Source organism: Oryx dammah, unplaced genomic scaffold (assembly GCF_014754425.2).
Source record: "Oryx dammah isolate SB20612 unplaced genomic scaffold, SCBI_Odam_1.1 HiC_scaffold_11232, whole genome shotgun sequence".
Classification (NCBI taxonomy): domain Eukaryota; kingdom Metazoa; phylum Chordata; class Mammalia; order Artiodactyla; family Bovidae; genus Oryx; species Oryx dammah.
The window spans coordinates 2,037,664-2,058,661 of record NW_024080625.1 but is presented as its reverse complement, the minus strand read 5'-3'; the positions used below and the strand labels follow the sequence as shown (position 1 = coordinate 2,058,661).

General features: G+C 50.3%; 1 protein-coding gene across 1 annotated transcript in view; it reads right to left on the bottom strand.

The window, feature by feature from the left end:
• Positions 1-20,998, bottom strand: part of LOC120861319 (vitamin D3 receptor) — a 104,220-nt gene that overhangs the window by 22,091 nt on the left and 61,131 nt on the right. The window contains exons 2-3 of the mRNA XM_040236959.1: positions 10,577-10,658; positions 7,026-7,173 (exon numbers count right to left, since the gene is read on the bottom strand). Of these exons, the coding sequence (XP_040092893.1) occupies positions 7,026-7,171 (146 nt within the window). The 5' untranslated portion in view covers positions 7,172-7,173; positions 10,577-10,658. The remainder of the gene's footprint in view (positions 1-7,025; positions 7,174-10,576; positions 10,659-20,998) is intronic.

Below are 20,998 nucleotides of genomic sequence, written 5' to 3'. Positions count from 1 at the left end.
ACTCGGAGTTCGAAGCCCAAGAAAACTGAGACAGAAAGAGAAGGAGGAAGAGGACCAAGACCATGACGAGGAGAGAGAAGTGGATAGACAGGAGGAGGTGGAGGGGGAGGAGGAAAGGAGGGGGAGAGGAAGGGAGGGAGAAAGATGTGGCCAAGCACACGACCTCACAGCAGGGCTCAGGCCAGGGTACTAATGCAGCCTGGGCTTCTCACCCTTTGCCACCCTGTGTCCTGGAATCCACCAGCCTTGAACTATGTCTCCACATTGTTTGAGCAAAGCAGAAAGGAGCCTATGAATGCATGGAGCTCTAAAATTATTATTATGAAAACATGCAGTAACCAGCCCTCCCTCAGCTCCGCTACAGATAGAATCAGAGGCAAGGAGCTGGACAGTGGCTGGGGAGACAGAGGCTGTGCCTTGTGAAGAACATCATCACGCTGGGCTGTGGGGTTCAGTGTCCGGGGCAGGGGGTGGGGGCAGAAACCTCCCTCACCAACTCCAACGGCAGACCCAGGCCCTTCCCGGAGCCGAGTCCTGCAGCCAGCCCTTCAGGCATGTGGACTGTTTGCCAGGACCGTTTCCCTGGGCTCCGAGGCCTAGCTCGTTCCGTTCTGCCGCCTTCTAAGGGCTCTTGCACACACGTGGCTGTCATCTGGCCTCTGCCATGAGGACTCAGGGCAGCCAGACTGGCTGGCTCTGGCTCTGCGCTTTGTCCTCAAGATCCAGACCCCGCCCTGCCTTCCTCCCAAAGCTAATTGCCTGTGAGTTGGTTTGGTTTTGAGAAACAAGAGCCTCAGGTTTCCATGGGAGCCCATTTCCTCAGCAGCGCTCTCAGCCTCATCCTCTGGGTGGTTGGCAATTACACCCCAGCTCAGGAAAGGGGGGTAGTGGTGGTGCAACCAGGCTAAATATAGATGCAGTTTCTAGAAAGCCGGGGTGAGAGAGGACATTGACCGATTCTTCTGCCAGAGACCAATTCATCAAAACATGAGACAGGCAGCTCACAAAAGCATCAGGCGCCTGAGCCAGGGTCTCAGGCCTGGGGCGGGAGGGTCCTTCTTTTTTATTTTTATTTTTCCAGAGGGTCCTTCTTGAGTAGGTAATCCCTGCCAGCAGAGACGCACCTTGTAATGCCCAAGACTGGAGCCAAGTGCTAGTTCTCAGCTTTGTCTCTACTGCAGCTCCAGTGTCAGAGAAATTCCAGAGCCTGGTCTAGATGCAGGCGCCTGCTAGAGCTCCTGATATCAAAGGTCTGTGTGGTCTGATAGTGAGACCTACGGGGCTCACTGTGTGTGGTGACCACCAGGGCTTCTCAGCAGGTGAGTTAAAAAAGAAAAGCCAACTTTAAGGAAAGGAAGGTTGATGGTAAGGAGCACAGGCCTCTTTTTTGGAGAGCTGTTCAGCAAGACAGGTATATATTGCAACATGGCAGTTTTGTTCCAGACCACCGTGATAAAGGCAATATAGCAATAAAGTGAGTCACACAAATGTCTGGTTTCCCAGTGCACGTAAAAGTTGTGTTCACGCTGTATTGTGCTCTGTTAAGTGTGCAATTGCATTCCATCTATAAAAGCAATGTATACACCTTAATTAAAAAATACTTTCTCACTAAAAACTATTAATTATCATCTGACAATGCAGAATTGCCACAAGCCTTCAGTTTGTAAAAAACACAACCTTTGTAAAGTGCAATAAAGCAAAACACAAGAAAACAAGATCTGCCTGTGTCTACCAGTATGTAAAATGCATGGAGCCTTTATTCATACAGTAAAGCCATTTCCAGGAGTTCATCCTGGAAATGGGTAGACCAGTCTCATGTAGGGACCTGAGAACTGGATTGGGAAGATTTATTTTTCACTTATGTCCCCTTTTGAACTGTCTACATCTAAAAAGAAAAAAAAAAGCATTCACAGGGGTTATTCATAGGACCAAATACAGCAACAAATAAACACCACCCTTTATAACTATTTAAAAAATTTAAATGAAACACAGGCTTTGGTTACATGGAGCTATTTGGGCTTAAATTCTAATGTACAACCTTGGGGAAGTCATTTAATCTCCCCATGTCTTAGTTTACACATCTGTAAAATGGAAACAACCCTACAGAAAGGGTGTTGTAGGGATTAAGCAAAGGAAGCAGGACCTTTACTGCACCTTTAGTGCTTAAGCACTAAATAAAGGGAAGGGAGAGGAATTGGCAGGCAGGGGCAGTGGGAGGGAGCGCTGACAGGTGGCTGAAGACAGCAGTGTGTAACCTTCCCATAAGACTCCAAGACCCTGGAAGCAGTCAGCACGTCTCCACTGACTCTCAGCATGGCTGGTGTGGGTCTCCATAGCTAGAGAGGCTCGAAACATATCATCGTTTCATGTGTTGTTGCTTCTGATGTCTAGACCCACAACACTCTGTGACTTACAGCGACCAATGTCCAGTTTCTCTGAGTGCCAATCAGGTCCCACAGAGTTCTTGACTGACATGAGGGTCTCTAGAGCTCCCTGGACAAGCCCTTGCTTTCTCATATCTGATATTTAATTCCTGTTTGGGGACCTTTTGCCAGAGACCCTTGCTGACACATCACAGTTGCCTATGTTCCAGGTCCCATAAAAGAGGATAGGAGAGGACTATCTGTTCTCAGAAACTGCAAAGGAACAGTGACAAAAAGCACCGTTTATCAAGAGCCTTCTCTTCCAGCCCTTTACATATTCTCTCTGAGGCTCTCAACAGCCTAGTGGGAGAGGTATCCTCCCAATTTTACAGGTGGTACAAAAAGGCAATGGAAAGTAAAATAATTTGTTTAATGTCATACAGCTAAAAAGTGTGAAAACTGGCATTAGAATCAAGATTGGCTGGATTCCAAAGCCTCTGGGATTCTTATGTAATATGGTCTTTAACATGAGTCTACCATATCTCAACTCCAGCTGAAGCAGGTGTCAAAAGTCTGTCTCCCCCAGAGTCCACAGGCAGGAAGTAGGTGCTGTTTGAAAGACTCATGTAGGACAGGGAAGGACAGAGGCAGGACCCGAGATGGGCAGTTTGGAAGTGGGGGTGACCTCTGCCCATCCTCTCCACGGGCGCCTCTGTTGCCGGGACATGGAGAGGATTCCCAAGGTGCACCGAGAGGGAATTCACACCAGTGAGCCTTGAGGAGAGCTGGGTTCCTAAAGAAATAAAACTGACCAGAAAGAAATGTACGACCTTCCTCATGTCCAGGGAGCTGCCTTTCTTGACACCTCCAGTGGAGTCCCCTCTCCAAATATCTGGCTTCTCCACCCAAACTTCCAAACATCAGTCTTGGCTGCTCTGAACATGACCCACCTCATTCTCTTCCATTCACATCCTTGAGCAGCTGCCAAGCTGACCTGGACAAAGTTCTCTCTAGCAACACTGACCTCTTGGTGACTGATTCACTCGTGCCCAAGGAACACCCTGAGCGGCCACTCCTCGCCGCTTGATTTACTCTACTGCCTTTAAGCACCTTGAGTCGCTGGACACCTGCCCCATTTCTCTGCCTCCCTTCATATCACAGCTCCTGCAAATACCATTTGGGTGAACTTCCTGAGAGCCAGAACATTCTTCATGTTCCTGGATCCTCACCAGCCTACTCTTCCCCAAACCCACCATTAATGAGGTCCCTGAGCACCTTGGGGTTCACAAATAAGGAGGCATTGCTCCACATCGTCTTTGTCAGCTTGGCGCTTACTGCACATATCAGCTTCATGGTGTCCTGATGAGGAGGAAGGCAACAACATAAGAGAGGCAAATGCAATCTGTTTCTCAGGCTTGCCTTCCAGGCAAGGATTTTAAACTTCACCGTGTTCTTCATTCTCTTCATCAAAGGGGTCTTTCTGATTTTCTTCTCATCCTTTACACCTTCCCTTATATTAGAATCTGGACAAAGCCATTCATGACCAGAGATTCACCCACAGATCATCACTCACTCTCTCTATATATATCTTTATCTATCTATATACTTATGCTTTATAGTAGATCTGCATATTTCCCCCCTGTGGCTCTTGCTTATGATTTGTTTGTTAACATTGTTCAGTCACCTAGGTGTGTCCTACTCTTTGCAACTCCATGGGCTGCAGCACACCAGGCCTCTCTGTCCCTCACCGTCTCCCAGAGTTTGCCCAAGTTCATGCCCATTGCGATAGGTGATGCCATCCAGCCATCTCATCCTCTGTCACCCTCTTCTCCTTCTGCCTCCAATCTTTCCCAGCATAAGGGTCTTTTCCAATGAGTTGGCTTTTTGCATCAGGTTGCCAAAATATTGGAGCTTCAGCATCACTCCTTCCAATGAGTATTCAGAGTCTTCTCCAGCAACACAGTTTGAAAGCATCAATTCTTCGGAGCTCTGCCTTCTTTATGGTCCAGCTCTCAAAACCATACATGACCACTGGAAAGACCATAACCTTGACTATACGGATTTTTGTTGGCAAAGTGATGTCTTTGCCTTTTAACATATTAGGTTAACATACTACCAAGACATATAACCATCTAGAAGCCTGTCCATGCCAACCTTTCATTCTCACTGGAAATAGCATCTTTCTCTATGGATTGCATGTATTCCAGAGGAGCAGGGAGTAGAAACAGTATGAAATGGCTTGCAGGAGTAACTGGCTGGCAATAGTCTCTAATTCTTGACCATAGGTCAATAGAACCAACCAACCCCCATAATCACACTTTGATTTGATTATGAGTCTTAGACTTGCTGAAATGATCACAACTCACTTCTAGAGCCATTTAGTTTGATTTAGAAGTTAATCAAACACTAAATGGTCAAAGGGGCTTATATCCCAGGGGTTAGAATATAGTCAGTGGCTCAACCCTAAGGTAATGCTTTTTCCTTGAGAACTGCTCTTGCAGGGCTGAGAGAGCTTCTGGAGAGCAAGGACTTGTGCTATCTTTGTGTTCTCAGGGATGTGGTACTCAACACAGAGAAGGACCTCCTTCTGACAGAGGCCTTCCTACCCAGGATGAGGATTCTGCAGACAGATACAACTGACAATGGATTTCTCAAACAGCTATTTGAAATAGACTAAAGCGGAAGATTATCAAATAGTATATGGATGAAGCAAAGGAGGAGAAGTATGTGGAGGGGAGAGAGGAGGAGAAATTACATACAGACAGTCTATTCTTGTTCTTTGTGGTAGTTACATTCATAAAGCCATCATGAATGCTGAATCAGCAAATATTGAATCATCGCTCCTAGGATAATTTGGGTTAGGTTCCTGTGAGCCTCTGGTCACAATGCTTTCATCAATCTATCAGTAAATAACTTTGTTTCATGTGTGGCATCTATTTAAACGTACCTTATCTAATACATGTTGTTGACTCATTAACATTGAACTCACAGCCAACAGCTCTACAGCCCGCGTCTAAACAAAGCTTGTCTAACATGTCTTTTCTCTGTAAGGCACCTTCCAGCTTTCACATGCTTAGGAGAACCTGAAAGAATTTCAGCACCATGCTTGGGTGCCACCTTACACAGTGAAATCACTATCAAATGGTACAAAGATGCAAAAAGGATGGCACTGAATATACCAAGAACAGGACACTTGTTCATAGTGTGAGAATTGAAACAGAAGGCAGAATGTCTGGCTCAGCCTTGGCTGGGAACGTGTGCAATGAGAGACGGAATTTTTCTCCACTCTGCACGTGTCCAGAAACACCAGTGCTGCAAGTATTGATCTGGGGATGACAAGTAAAGTTTACTAGGTCGTCAGATTTGCAGATGTGGGCTCCACAAACAATGAGGATTAACTGTGCATATTTATAAAACAGAATTCAAGCCAAATAATGACAGAGATGTTGGCTCTTCAAAAAGTGCAGCCTGGGCTGTCATCAAGGCAGAGGCAGTAAAGTTATAAGGTAGATGGAGGACAGGGAAGCAAGATAAAAGGACCTTGCTGACCGTAATGCCAGACCTTGCAGGAGGGAGTAGTGGCCGTCAGTCAGCTCAGACTCGAAGGGGCCTCAGCACTGTGGCTCAAGGCAATCAAACTCCAGGCCTGCCAGTTTCTGCCGCAGAGGGCAGGTGAGTTAGGAGCCTGTCTTTATAGAGCCCAGGGGTCCCTGAGTTGTTGGGGGACCACCACACAAGTCCTGAGGCCTCTGATTCACGCTGCCCTCAGTGCCAGTTCAGGGAAACGGATTCCTTGTTCTGGACTTGATTCGCTCTTTCCTATCTTTGATGGAAAGCCTTGCCATTAGCTTTACTCACCCTCAGCAAGACTATTATATAGAAGCTCATTTTTGGCCGCCTTCTTCCAGGCTCCATTCTGTTTCTCTCTCCAAAATATGCAAAATGCTAACTTCTCCTGGTTTTGAATCCCACCCTGCCATTCCTCACTTCTCTCTCCTCCCTTCCTGGCTCCAGATGGGAATAGCCTTTGTCCAGCTTTTCCAGGACTTTCCCATACAATTTGCACTGGTAATGTTGGGTCTGCATGAAAAGAGAAGAGGCTGCTCGCAGAAAAACTAGCCCTGGCCAAACCAGAATGCGTGTGCTTTCCTGCACACTCTGAGGTTAGCTTTCCAACTTTGATAAGCAAGTCGTGGTGCACAGATCAAGTATGGAGGTCCAACTAGGGATGTCATTTCCCTTGTTCCAGGGGATGGTTTGATTTGGATGGTGGCAGGAGAGGAGAGGGTGGGGGTGCGTGCTCTGAGGCCAAGTTCTTGGGCCTCCTGGAGGCCATGCCGGTCTCTTGGACTAGGAAGCTCTGATCATCAATGGTAGGAGGTTCACTCTGGAAGGACATGGGTGGGTGCAGAGGGCTGTATGTCAAGGGGTGATGGAAGGATGGGGGTTCACATGAACTGCTTCCACCCAGGAAGCAGTTGAGCCAGAGGACAAGCTGGAGCTGAGGGCAGAAGAGGAAGAAACAGACCCTGTTGGCCCGGGGGGCTGTGAGAACGGGAGTGTTTCTGGGCCTGGCGAGGAAGGAGACACAGAACATGCAGGGTCTCTTTGTGGGAAACCCTGTTCCTCACCCCCTACTCCTCGCTCTTGCAGGGGACTCACCTGAAGAAGCCTTTGCAGCCTTCGCAGGTCATAGCGTTGAAATGGAAGCCGGTGGCTCGGTCCCCGCACACCCCGCAGATCCGGGGCACGTTCCGGTCAAAGTCGCTGGGGTCAGGTAAGGAAGTGCTGGCCGCAGTTGCCTCCATGGCTGCAAGAACAGCAGGCGGGGATGAGGCCGCTGGCAGCCCTTATGCGGTGAGCTCAACAACGTCGAGCTGTCCCCAGGGCCCAGGCCTCAGTGGGATCCTCGGCGCCCTCGCTTCGTGGTTCTGGGTGCCACCAGCTCACCCTCCTGAGGCTGCCGGCCACAAGCAGAAGCGGGTCTCCCCAGACAGGCTGGAGCACGTCTGCAGGGGGCGCTGTGGTGATGCTCACGGCGTGGCCTGGCGTAAAAGCGCGGAGGACCAGAGGCCGTGTCTGGTGCCTATGGGCCGGGCTCCTTTGGGTGAGGGGTCCCGCCTCTCTGCGTCCCACTGTCCTCATCTGAAGAATGCGTTTACTTCACTGGGTGTGAGGAAGGTTCTTGTGAATGATACGCACACCACTGGCCTCAGCTGCACCTCAGCAGTGGACCTGCGGCAGGTCAGAGGCCTCTTTGCCCAGGGTCGCCTCCAAAAGGGAAGGGGGCCTCCAACAGCCTTGTACACAGAGGGACACTCTCAGCCCCTCTATCCTTGAGGGTGAGGGGAAGAGGACAGATTACCTGCCCACAGCAGACTCTATCATGCCAGCTCCAAGCAGCCCCACGCTCAAGACGGACAGCCTGGTGTCCTTGCTGTCCTGATATCAAGGTCATCAAAGCCTTGCCCCCTTCTCCCTTCAATGTAAATTCAACACATTGTTCTGAACGTCCTGAGTAATGTGAGTCGTATACCAGGAACTAATTTTGTTTTCAGAGGCTGCTTTTATAAATAGGCATTATCATCTAGAGATAGATTTCACACTTGAAGAAGAAGGGGAAAGAGACCGAGGGGACAAAATACAATAGCTCTGGGAGAATCTTCTCAGGAAGCAGCTGACAAGCCTTCCCTTGGGCAAGCTGGGACCTCAGCTTCACCTGTTGCCTGCAATCCTGCCGGCTGCTAGCTCAGGGCTAAGTCTGGGGTCCCTCCTGCCTGGAGAAAGGTTTCAGATGGGGCTGCCTCCCAGTTTTATCTGAGTCCTCACAAGGGTCACCACAGGTTTAAGTGCCTTGGCCTCAGGGCAGAAGGAAATCAAGTGAGAAAGTCAGTGGCAAGGGGGTAAGTGCCCTACCCCCTCCCATACCACAGTACCACGTCATCCCACTGAGAGAGGTAGCTTCCAGGGGCCCCTGGGGGCTCCGAGCTTCTTTCCAATGACTAGGCCCTTTACCTGAGCCAAGGTACATCAAAGACCAGTAGGGTCTTTTTTCAGTCCATCTTCAACTCACTCCAATGAGGCAAGTACTATTATTATTGTTGTTATTATCATTGTTGTTATTAGGCTTGCAGCATCCCAGTTCCCTGACCAAGGATCGAACCTGTGCCCCCTGCAGTAGAAGTATGGAGTTCCAACCACTGGACCTCCAGGCAAGTCCCTTGCAAGTACTACTATTATTACTCGTTACAGACGAGGCCCAGAGAAGTCCAAACATTGAGGTTCTCTAGCAACTAAGAGTCAGACACGACTGAGCGACTTCACTTTCTCTTTTCACTTTCATGCATTGGAGAAGGCAATGGCAACCCACTCCAGTGTTCTTGCCTGGAGAATCCCAGGGGCGGGGGAGCCTGGTGGGCTGCCGTCTATGGGGTCGCACAGAGTCAGACACGACTGAAGCGACTTAGCAGCAGCAGCAGCAGCAACTACAGTTACCAAATGTACAAAACAAAGACTTAATATTGGACAAAATAATCCATCAAGAATTTTAAGCTAAAGGAAGGAAGTGGGACAGATAAGGACTATCAGTCCTGAAGGGGTAGAGGGTCCCTGATCACAGACAGACCTAGTAGATCCTCCTACTTTCTCTTTCAGCTTTTCTTTTCCTGGGAACTTTAATAACAGTCATCTTGTTGCCCAGCCCAATCATAGCAAGGCTGATACTTGTTAAGCTATCATGTTTTTATATACATACATGCCCAGAGACAAGCACTTAAAAAAAAAAAGAACAAAGGAATGATTAACAGAAACTTCTGATGGAGTGAGATTGGGGAGGACTTGCAGAGGCATTACATACTAGCCATATTCAATTTCTTTGAGTGGTAGGTATTATGGTGTGTGTGAGTGGTAGGTATTATGGTGTGTGTGTGTGTGTGTGTGTGTGTTTAGTCACTAAGTCTTGCCTGACTCTTTGCAACTCCAAAGACTGTAGCCCAGCAGGCTCCCTGTTCATGGGATTTCCCAGTTAAGAAAACTGGAGTGGGTTGCCATTTCCTTCTCCAGGGGATTTTCCAGATCCAAGAATTGAACCCGTGCTTCCTGCATTGGCAGGTAGATTCTTTACCACTGAGCCACCTGGGAAGCCCCATTACTACTACTACTACTAAAATACTATTATCTGTTTTATATGCTCATCTGTATATATAAAACATTGCCTAATTGTTAAAACAAAAATAAAAGAGAGGGTGCCTTTAGTTTGTCAGCCTTGTCCCCACAACCCTTAGGAAGTCTATGCTGACTCCAGGCTTCTGGAGTATGACATACACATCAGAGTGGGCAGGGAATCCAGAGGCCCCAGGAGGAGAAACTGTCTAGGATGCCTGTGGCTTAACCCTAGGTCAGCTGAGATGTTGCAACTCCCAGTCATGTTGCTACAGACTCTGTGTCATTCAGAGGCCAACATCTGGTGGATTTGGTGGAAAAAAGACAAATTAAATGTGGGGGTGGAGGGAAATCGGTCAAATCAGTCTAACAAGTATTCAGCATCATCTGGGCTCATGGAAGATGTGATAACGCAAGAGAGTTGGCAGAATGTGTCAACACAGCACCGCAACTGTGCCTTCCTGTAACAGGGGGATGCCAGGAAGGCTGCTGGCCCCCGGAGTGGGGCCCCAGGCATTGGGTTAGGCCCAACCGAAGGCTGGACCCAGCAGCCAGAGGCCCACAGTGAGCAGGACAATTTCAGGTGAACTAAGAGACAACTCAGCCCTACCTAGGGTTACATGCTGCTACCAAGAAGCCAGGACCTAGGACCAGAGTCCAGAGGTGGAGAGGATGTCCAGGCATCTATGGCCTGAGAGCTGGTAGTGCTAGGAGTGAAGGGCAGAGACTGCAGAGGGCAGGAGAGACAAAGGAGATGGGAGTTGGGCTGGAAATACCACCTTGCTGATGACCCCCTGGGGTCCTGGCCGGGGTGTCTGCAAGCCCCTCCCTCTGAGCCCCTACCCCGACCTGGGCGCAGCTCTGGTCTCAGCTTCGGGCTGCTGTGGACTCTGCTGACACAGGACGCACCGACCCACATCTACCAAAGGCAGGGAGTATCTCTCCCTCCCTCTGACCACTGCCTTCCTATCTGCCCTCATCCAACATCCCTGCCCGCCTCATCCCTCAAAAACAAAAAGCCCAGAGGTTGTGGCTGAGGAGGAAACACCCACCTGTAGGAGCAGGGGGACAGGGAAGTCAGGCCAAGGGGTGCCCTTCTGTGAGGGCTCGCAGATACTTCCAACCAAAAGGATTCTGAAATGAAAAAAGGAAAATAAATGCTTTATATACAGCCCTGTGTTGATCTCACCACTGGAGCTCTAGAGGGCCCATCAGGGAGGATGTGAGCCTCTTTCCAGGGACTTTGGGCCTCAGAACGGGGACTGAAAACTGGACAGAAGTGATCTGTTGGGGGCAGACGTGTCATCACTGGCAGGGCTGAAGGGGCAGGAGCCCAGCCGGCAGCCGGGAACCACCCTCTCTTGGGGGGGGGGTGAGCAGCGTCCAGCGGGAGGGCAGAGGGAAGCAGCCTCCTTGCTTCAGAGGGTGCCGGGAGCTCGACTCCTCCCACGGCCCCACCCCAGGTTTTAGGGATGCTTGGAGGAGCAGGGCCGGAGGGTGGCCTGGCAGGCTCTGGAGGGCCGGAAGGAGACCAGCGCCTGGGCGCTGGAGGCAGTGCAGTCAGACCTGGCCTCTTGGGATGGCTTCAGAGACAGGTGTCTGGGGTGTACGGTCTGAGGAGCCCGGGTGTAGGTGGAGCAGGTGCTGCAGGGGTTAAATACAGCAACGCACGGCTTTCAAACAGGATGTTTTCTGCCACTTTTAGCTCTCTCCCAGACATGCTCAACACCCCCGGCCTTGGCGAAGGCTGAAGGTGGGCTGACTCTGGTGTCCAGACTCTGGGTCTTAGTGGTGTGATGGTTCACCAAGCTGGGGCTGGTCGAATTTCACCCTTCCTACCTTCACCCACACCCAGCGCTACTTGTCTACCCAGACACACACACACACACACACAAACACACACACACACTCTCTCTCTCTCTCTCTTCCCCCCTTCGCTGACACCAATAGGAAGTAGCTTGGGAGATAATAGATACATAAGTGTCTGACCCTGAGCCCTGGAAAGGCCTTTAAGGCAAACCCCCCGATGGGGAAGGTTCAGACCCTCAGCTTTTGTTTCTCTGCCTCCTAGTGGTCCGACTAGGCAGGGGCAGGGAAAGCGCAAGGAGCATCCAGACCTGGGCTCAGTCCTAGGACTGCCAGCCCCCTAACCCATGTGCCCCCAAGCAACATGCGAGGAGAGTGTCAGTGGACCCTACTGAGATAACGTGGACATAGCGACCCCCTCCCAAGGACCGTGGGTGGAGGAGGGATACCTGCAGGGCACAGAGATGTTGCCACTGCCCCAGGCTCTCCTCTGCTCCCTCTGCTTGTGTTGCCCAAGGCCCCCAGCCAACAAGGCTCTTCAGGATCCTACTCCACAGCCTTGGCAATCTCCCAGACTCCTGGCTTGCTCCACAGGAAGTCTAAGGTGAACCAATTGGGTATAGAAAGGACCACTGCTCTCAGCCCTTAAGACACTCAGAAGTCAGATCTGAGATCTAAGTGGCTCGCCATCCCTGAACTTACAGAGAAAGTGTGTGCGTATCTACCATGTGCCAGACTGCTAAGCTTCCCACCTGGGATCTCATGTAACCTCCTAACCATCCTGCAAGATGCAGAGCAGTCCCATTTTACAGATGGCAAAACCAAACTCCAGGTAAGGCACTTTGAGACTTGCCCAGGGTCCCACGGCCAGGCCAGCAGTGCAGCCAGGGACCAGGCAAGGAGGGGCTGCTTGCAGTGGCCAATAAAGGGCAGCTCTCTTCTCCTCGCCACTCTTCCAGCCCAGTGATAACCACTGGCAGGGGCGCTAGTACTCACTCCCGCCCTGCTCCAAATTCCTCCTGTGCACTCACTCACTTAATCCTCACAACAACCTCTAGGCATGGAGAAACTGAGGCACAGAGAAGATGATTATCTTTGGAGCCCAGATTTGAACCGAGGCAGCTGAGCCCCGCATCTCTACTCTGCCACCTTTCCTAAGGGACATAGCTCAGTGGTTTCCTTCCCCTAAGCCCTGGGCTCCCCTCACCTCCACAAAGTCAGGGAGGAACAGACAGAACCATCCCCAGGTCACCACGGAAGAATGTTGTGGCTCTTTTCTTCCCAAGGCTCCCAAATCAGCTAGGATCTCTCTTCATCCTGGCAAACCCCTTCATCCAGGAAAACCCCCATGAAAAGGTGGAGCTCTCCTCCCCAGGCAACTTTGCACTACTGGGTGGTCCTTATAGGAAAGATGGTCCTGTAGGTCCAAGTTGATGGAAAGTGGGGCAAAGACACAGGGTGAAAAAAGGACAAGTGGAAAAAAACAACTTAATACTACCCCCTTTGCCACATCATACAACCCCCACCCCAATTCATGTTCTGAGTATGAGAACATCCCACTGCCTTTGCTGGGACTGTCCCCAAAGCCACCCCCTCCTGCTCCTGCCTTAGAAATACCCATGCCCCTAGCACTGAGCCTTAGAGAAGCAGAGGGGGAGTGGTTCAGCTCTGCAGAAAGCCCCTGGCTTCCACTCCTCCAGGCTCTGCATCCCACATCAAAACCCCTGCCTGAGTCTGACCCCAGGTCTGACCCTGCCTTAGCAAGAAATGAGGAGATAACATGTTTCCTTCCAGTCATCGAAGCCACAACCACTGCCTCTCCCACACGTCTGCCTGGCAGCTCACACAGCAGGCACCCCATCTTCCAGCGGCTTCTGCTGAATGGACGCCCCCAGGCAGAGTTTCGCTTAGGACAGTCTCCTGGGGTTGGCGCTGCAGGGTATCTGGAGCAGAGCCCTCATAAGACAAGGATCAAATTGCCGCTGGGCCAGGTTTAACTCTGCTGCCGTCACTGGACCTCCCCGGACTCCTGAGGGCAGCAAAGCTGTGACTCTGGGAGGATCAAGCAGTGGACAGAGGTCTGACCTCTAAGGTCTTTTCCAGGTCTGAAAGTGTGCAACTCCCAGGCCAAATTCCCACCATGATGAGGCGTTAAGATCAGTCAGGAATGAAATTCCTTCACTGAGTTCTCTCCCCGACCCTTCCAGGAACAGGTGAGGCCCCTTCACCTCAGATGCTAAGGCCCAGGAAGAACAGGAGGGTTGTGGCCCCTTGCAAGGGTCCTGTGGGGGCTGGGAGCCCAAGAGCGGGCTCCCAGCTTAGCTGCGCCAGGAATGGACTGATCAGAATGGGCTTTCTAACTGTGAACATTAGCTCAAAGCTCCCTCTCCTTCCAGAAAGAACTGGAAAGCTATGTGATTTCCCAGCAGAGGGGGAGAAAATTCCTCCTCTTCCTAAAATTGGCACACATGGAGTCAACCACACATCGGGCTGTCTCTGGAGGGGGTGAGTCTGTGCACACGCCAGCTGCAATTGCACATGGGCTTATGCGTGCATGCCCTTTTCTTGTTACTTTCATTTCATCATCCTTGCAACTCTGCCCATAGAGTGCTGAACACTGTATGACCGACCCAATTTTTCACTTGTCATCTCTTTATTCTAGTATAATTTAGGCTCAGCTTAGTCTCATAGCCAGTTGGGGTCATGCCCTTTCTTTCTTCTCTCCCATCCCCAGCATATACCCATATTGTTTTTCCAGAACAATCTCAGCATTGCCTTCCAGAAGAAGCTGAGAGGAACAGAATGGACATGAGAGCAAGGAGAGAGGAAAGTGCACTGCAGAGTTAGAACTCGGCCTAATGCTTTCTTCCCCCACCATCTCCTCAGATCCTACACACACATGGTGAGAGCGTTTGGAAATTATTTTCTGCAGACTACATTGTCCAAAGTAAAACCCAATGGATACCAGTCATCTCAGAATATCTCAAGATTGAAAGGAAACTTAACATCACCTAGTCCAACCATTTTAAATCCCTTCTACAATATTCTAGCCTGTATTTGAATATCTTTTCTGTTGGAGAACTATCTCCGAGGCCAACCCATTCTCTTTGGATGGCTCCACGCTTAGAAAGTTTGTCATTATGCACAGATGAAAGAGCCCCAGTAGTTTTCAACTACTGGTCCTAGACCAGCTCTTCACAGCCATCTAAGATGAATCTATCAGGCCATTCCCACACGGTCTCTTGAGGAGGGGTCGACAAGGCCACCGCATGATGCCACCACACACAGTAGAAAAAGTAACCCATTCCTCACCTGCTGGAAAATTGTCATGAAAAATAGAAAAACTCTGCAACGTTTATGATGCAAGTGAGGTTTCAGCGGAGAAGCAGAGGAAGCTAGCCTGGCTACATTTCATTTGATTTAGGCTTCGTACACATCCCAGGTATGGTCATGATTCCCACCAGGGCAGTGAGTAAGGTGGTCAGTGCAGACAGTGTCTGTCTCCTTGGCCTTCACCTGGAAAGGAGCTTCCAGCCTAAGAAAAGGGCCTACAGAAGAGTGTGAGTAGCTATATAACCTCTTCCAAGCATTTCTGCCACCTCCATCTCAGGCTTAGCTATTTCCAGGGGAGGCTGACCCCCAGCACTGTGGCTCTAGGAACAAGGCTGAGGTGGATCAAACTGTTTAATGGCTGACTGAAGCACGGTAAATTAAGTGGCTGATGACCCAGCGGTTTCAGGAATAACTTTTCTTCTGAAAGTGCTTCTTAATTAACTTTTTGGGGACTATACCTCACTCTCGAGAACCCGATAAAGGTCATGGGCTGACTGACCCCTACAGTGTCAAGAGGTAGTGGGTCACTGCACAGAAACCGTGCCACAGGCTCCCACTCTATTGGACATTCACCAAGACTGTTTCTCAGCAGACTGTCCTGTCATTCTTGGGAAAACTGGCAGCTTCCTGGAGCTGAGCAGAACCCAGAGGCAGGAATCCACGAGGTTCTAGGCAGTGGAACAGGAGATTCATAGTTTACTTAGATATGTTTCCACTTCTTATCAACAATTATTCCTGCAAGCTGCTTTTTTTCCAGTGGAAACTCAGCCCTCAGCTTTGTCAACAAGATCTCTGGGTTGATTATTCCTCTCCAGGTAACTACCGGAAACTGTGGGCAGTGACGGTGACTAGTGAAGCATAGGGAACCAGCCTGTGCGTAGCTGCAGCCCAGAGTCTCTGGTTTCCTAGCAGAAGAAAACTGAGACCGCCACAGGGGAAGCGAGTGGTCTTCCTCGCTTTTCTTCTGGGATCAATGCAATCTCTATATCACTCAGCCTCTTCCTGCACTGCAGGAAAGGTAGTACCCAAGCCCCAGGTCCTGCCAGCTCCAAGCAAGATATTCCGGATCCTTGGTTTCACAGCCCTTGCTCAGCTCCACAATCACTTGGCCAGCCTGACACCTTGGCTACCTGACTACCATCCCACTTCCCCCAGAGCCCCTCCCCATGTCCTAATCTACAAATAGAGACATGAGCGCTCCCAGGTCTCAGGTGGTCACAGAGACCAAGTTCTCCACGCAGCACTCAGCACGGTGCCCAGGACACCAGAGTTTTATATGTTTGCTCTCATTATTACAGCAGTTACTGTTAGTACAGTCACGAAGAGTTCAGGACCCAGAGAGGACAGAAGTCTGCTCTTGATCCCAAAAGCCCCACCCCAAACAAACATTGCCCAGAAAGCCACATTTCTTAACTGGGAAAAAACTGACCACCCCACCCACTGGCTGTGGCTCCCAAAAATCTGGCTGCTAGGGACGGGGAGAATGGGTTGCTCTCTTCTCTCCCCAGCAAGCAGAGAAGCTGAGCTACACATTTGGACTTTTCCTCCACAGGGAAGATGACACCGTGGCTACCAAGGTGCCACCAATTACTAATCACTTCTGCTCATCGCAGGTCCTTTTCCTCTCTCGCCCCAAGTCTCTCTCCTACCTCCTTCATTGTCCAGGGCTTATCAAGCATCTGTTCTCTCCACGGTGGGACACTGGCTCAGCATACCATGGCATCCCCTGTGTGTTCTGAGGGCGGTGGCATTTCCTTGCCCCACTCCTGCCCCTCTGCAGGCAGCAGAAGGCTGCAGAGGCCAGTGGCTCTGTCATGGCCCCAAACCTAGGCACTGGGCTGGTTCTGATTTAGTGGGCCTGGACTGCTGACTGTTCCCCACTCTTGGCAGCCCTGGAAAGCCATTCATGGATCCCAGGATAGATTCTGAGGCCTGTGTCAGAAATCTACGAGGGTCCCAGGTTCTCTGAGATAGGCAGGGCTGGGTAACTCTCTGCGAGTCCCATGTCGAGTCCCATGTTTGTGTGTGTTAATCGCTCAGTTGTGTCTGCTTCTTTGCAACCCCATGGACTGTAGCCTGCCAGGTTCCTCTGTCCATGGAATTCTCCAGGCAAGAATACTGGAGTGGGTAGCCATTCCCTTCTTCAGGGGATCTTTCCCACTCAGGAGTCAAACCTGGGTCTCCTGCATTGGCAGGTGGATTCTTTACCGTCTGAGCCACCAGGGAAGCCTCATTTACCCAGACATCTTGTCTGTCTTCAGCATTATTCGTGAGGAGGTGAACACTCCTCCTGTATTCCTGAGGCTTCTCAGGAAGAGGCCAACCTGGGAGGTTCCCGTTTACTTTCAAGGGCAGGCCTAGTCACCCCCAACTTGCTCCTCAGTTCCCATGTAGAATGATATCCTCCGGAGAGCTTTTCCAGAGCTTCAGTCTGGTCAGAATTCCAGCCATCCTGCTGCGTAGACTTCTTCCTGGGGACTCTACTGGAGGACCAGGGAGGCCACGGCATTTCTCCTTGGCTTTTTGCTGTGGTGGCCATTGGTTCTGGTCTCTGATGCCTTATCTCTGATGGTGACCCTTGCCTGGTTTTAAGCCCTGACTATATGGCAAGCCCTACACAAGGAGTTGGAGACACCATGGTAAGCCACACAGAGGCCCAACCTCACGAAGCTTACTGTCTACAGGGAGAAAAGGACAGGAATCTTCAACTCGGATCTGGGCTGCAATGCAGGTAAGCACAGGTGTGATGGGAGCAGGTGGGGGAGCACCTGGCCTGAGTCTTGGAGAGGCAGAGAAGCTCTTCAGAGGATGTCACTTCTCCGTCTCCCAGCTGAGACAGGAAGGACCATAGTTCTAACAAGAGAGTGGTGAGAGGGTAGAGAGAGGTCAGGCAGGTAATACTGAATGAGCAAAAGGGAAAGAGCATGCTGGAGGCAGAGAAACTAGCTCTATATGGCTGGCTGGGGGGGTGGGTGGGGGGCACCAGCAAGAAAGAAACCAACCAACCACACTCATTTCAGTCGGAAGTAAATTCCATTCTTTCCACTACTGAGTACTTCTTCTAGTAAACCCGCTGACTCTCAAATACCAGGAATTTTAAATTGTTGCAGTGGTATTTTGCAACCAAAGACTTTCAGACTCCATTCAGATTCCCGTTCCAACCTGAATCAACCTTGAGTTTTGTGAAGGAAGTAAAAATGGGCCTCCTACTCTATGGTTCATGGAGAATGGACCCCTGGGTCAGCTGGGCAGCGGGCCTCTCTGCACTGACTCTTTGCCCTGGGAAGAAGGCCATCAGTAATTGTGTGGGAAAGGAAAGGTGGAGGGGAGAATTCTGGAAAGTCCAGCCCAGTTAAATAAGAAAATGTGAGAGAAAGCCGAAAGAGAGAAGAAAAGGTTCAACAAGGGCAGACAGAAGCTGTGAACAACTCAGCAGCATATCACCAGCCAATCCTTATTTAATGCGTCAATCTGTCTAGGGCAGCCAGGTATGGTTGCCAGGCACAGGGAGAGCTGACTTACCGCACAGCCGACCGGTCCCCAGACCTGTGTCCACCAGCCGGCTCGGCTCACTCCTGTCTCCCAGTCCACAAGGTCACTTCCTTGTTCCCAGGAATCCCTCTAAGGGCATCAGCCACACACACACACACACACGACGGTCGTAAACAACTTGGACCATGGACACGTGCAGGAAGTCCCCTGCACCTGCCAGGCCGTACCCCAAGTCCAGAAGTCCACGCTCACTGCTGATAGCCCTTAGAGCTATCACTGAAGATAACCCTCTTGCTTTGCGTTTCAGGCCAAACCACTGGAGGATTCTTCCCTGGGGCCACAAAGTGGTAGGAAATAGCAGCCTTTGTCCTAACCCTTGAACTGTCTCCAAACTAAAACTCTCTCCCCCAACCCTACCCCTTGGCCATCTTCCTCTTCCTTGTTTTTCTTTGGTACCTGGGGCAAAGATGGAACTGATTTGCTGCACAGAGTGCCATTCAGTGCTGCCCAGATAATCACGATGGTGTGATCACTCACCTAGAGCCAGACATGCTGGAATGTGAAGTCAAGTGGGCCTTAGGAAGCATCACTATGAATAAAGCTAGCGGAGGTGATGGAATTCCAGTTGAGCGATTTCAAATCCTAAAAGATGATGCTGTGAAAGTGCTGCGCTCAATATGCCAGCAAATTTGGAAAATTCAGCAGTGGCCACAGGACTGGAAAAGGTCAGTTTTCATTCCAATCCCAAAGAAAGGCAATGCCAAAGAATGCTCACACTACCGCACAATTGTACTCATCTCACACTAGCAAAGTATTACTACTAGCTAGCAAAGTATTACTCAAAATTCTCCAAGCCAGGCTTCAACAGTACGTGAACCGTGAAATTCCAGATGTTCAAGCAGGATTTAGAAAAAGCAGAGGAACCAGAGATCAAATTGCCAACATCCGTTGGATCATTGAAAAAGCAAGAGAGTTCCAGAAAAACATCTTCTGCTTTATTGACTATGCTAAAGCCTTTGACTGTGTGGATCACAACAAACTGGAAAATTCTGAAAGAGATGGGAATACCAGACCACCTGACCTGCCTCCTGAGAAATCTGTATGCAGGTCAAGAAGCAACAGTTAGAACTGGACATGAACCAACAGACTGGTTCCATATAGGAAAAGGAGTACGTCAAGGCTGTATATTGTCACCCTGCTTATTTAACTTCTATGCAGAGTACATCATGAGAAACGCTGGACTGGATGAAGGCACAAGCTGGAATCAAGACTGCTGGAAGAAATATTAATAACCTCAAATATGCAGATGACACCACATTTATGGCAGAAAGTGAAGAAAAACTAAAGAGACTCTTTGATGAAAGTGAAAGAGGAAAGTGAAAAAGTTGGCTTAAAGCTCAACATTCAGACAACTAAGATCATGGCATCTGGTCCCATCACTTCATGGGAAGTAGATGGGGAAACAGTGGAAACAGTGACAGACTTTATTTTGGGGCTCCAAAATCAGTGCAGATGGTGACTGCAGCCATGAAATTAAAAGACTCTTGCTCCTTGGAAGAAAAGTTATGACCAACCTAGACAGCATATTAAAAAGCAAAGACATTACTTTGCCAACAAAGGTCCATCTAGTCAAAGTTATGGTTTTTCCAGTAGTCATGTATGGATGTGACAGTTAGACTAGCAAGAAAGCTGAGCACCGAAGAATTGATGTTTTTGAACTGTGGTGTTGGAGGAGACTCTTGAGAGTCCGCTGGACTGCAAGGAGACCCAACCTGCCCATCCTAAAGGAAATCAGTCCTGAATATTCATTGGAAAGACTGATGCTGAAGCTGAAACTCCAATATTTTGGTCACCTGATGTGAAGATCTGATTCATTTGAAAAGACCCTGATGCTGGGAAAGCTTGAAGGCAGGAGGAAAAGGGGACGACAGAGGATGAGATGGTTAGATGGCATCACTGACTCAATGGACATGAGTTTGAGTAAACTCCAGGAGTTGGTGATGGACAGGGAGGCCTGGCGTGCTGCAGTCCATGGGGTTGCAAAGAGTTGGACACAACTGAGCGACTAAACGGAACTGAACTATGCCATTTGGTGCTGCCTCAGGGCAGGGAGGAGCTGAGCCCAGGTCTCCAATGCAAAAACCTCTTTCCCTCCTTGGCAGTCAGCCACCTGCAGCCCCCCACCTGGACCTCCATACCATGTAACAGAGTTTCCACTACCTTCACTCAACACTCTGGGCAGAGGCACACCGCCCTGGACCCGCTCAGGGCCTGCACTCGGTGAAAGGAGCCATGAGTGACACAGCATCCAGCTGGCTGGGCAGGCTGCACACTGTCGGCCACTAGTCAGGCCGCCCAACGGGCAGCATCCTCGGGAAGAGGGCCAGTGCTTGTGGTCATCATGGTCCTCTGGGGGAGAGGTGCACCCCTCCAACCACTGCTTCCCCTTTATTCCCTGACCCCTCACTTTTCCCAGAACTCCCCCTGGCCTGAAAAACAATTCTGCAGCCAGGCTCATCAGGAGCCCAGGATTGAAGTTTAACAGAGACAAAAATAATTCTCTTGAGTGAGCTATTTTCTGCCCAGCTTGGGGAACAATGGCTCAAGGTAACAGGCAGTGGGGGGAGGCAGGGAAAAGAGGCCGGCCTCCGGCCATCCATTGGTTTAGGGCCTTCCCCATGCCCATGCCATGGGGCGGGAGTTTCAGGGAGGTGGAGACCTTAGTCAGGGGCTCTGGACTTACTGGCTGTCCCACCTACTGCACACCCTCACCTGTGGATATCAGGTGAGAAGTGAGAGCGGCAAGTAAGGGAAGGCCTAGGGGAGCCAGGGGCTCCTGCACT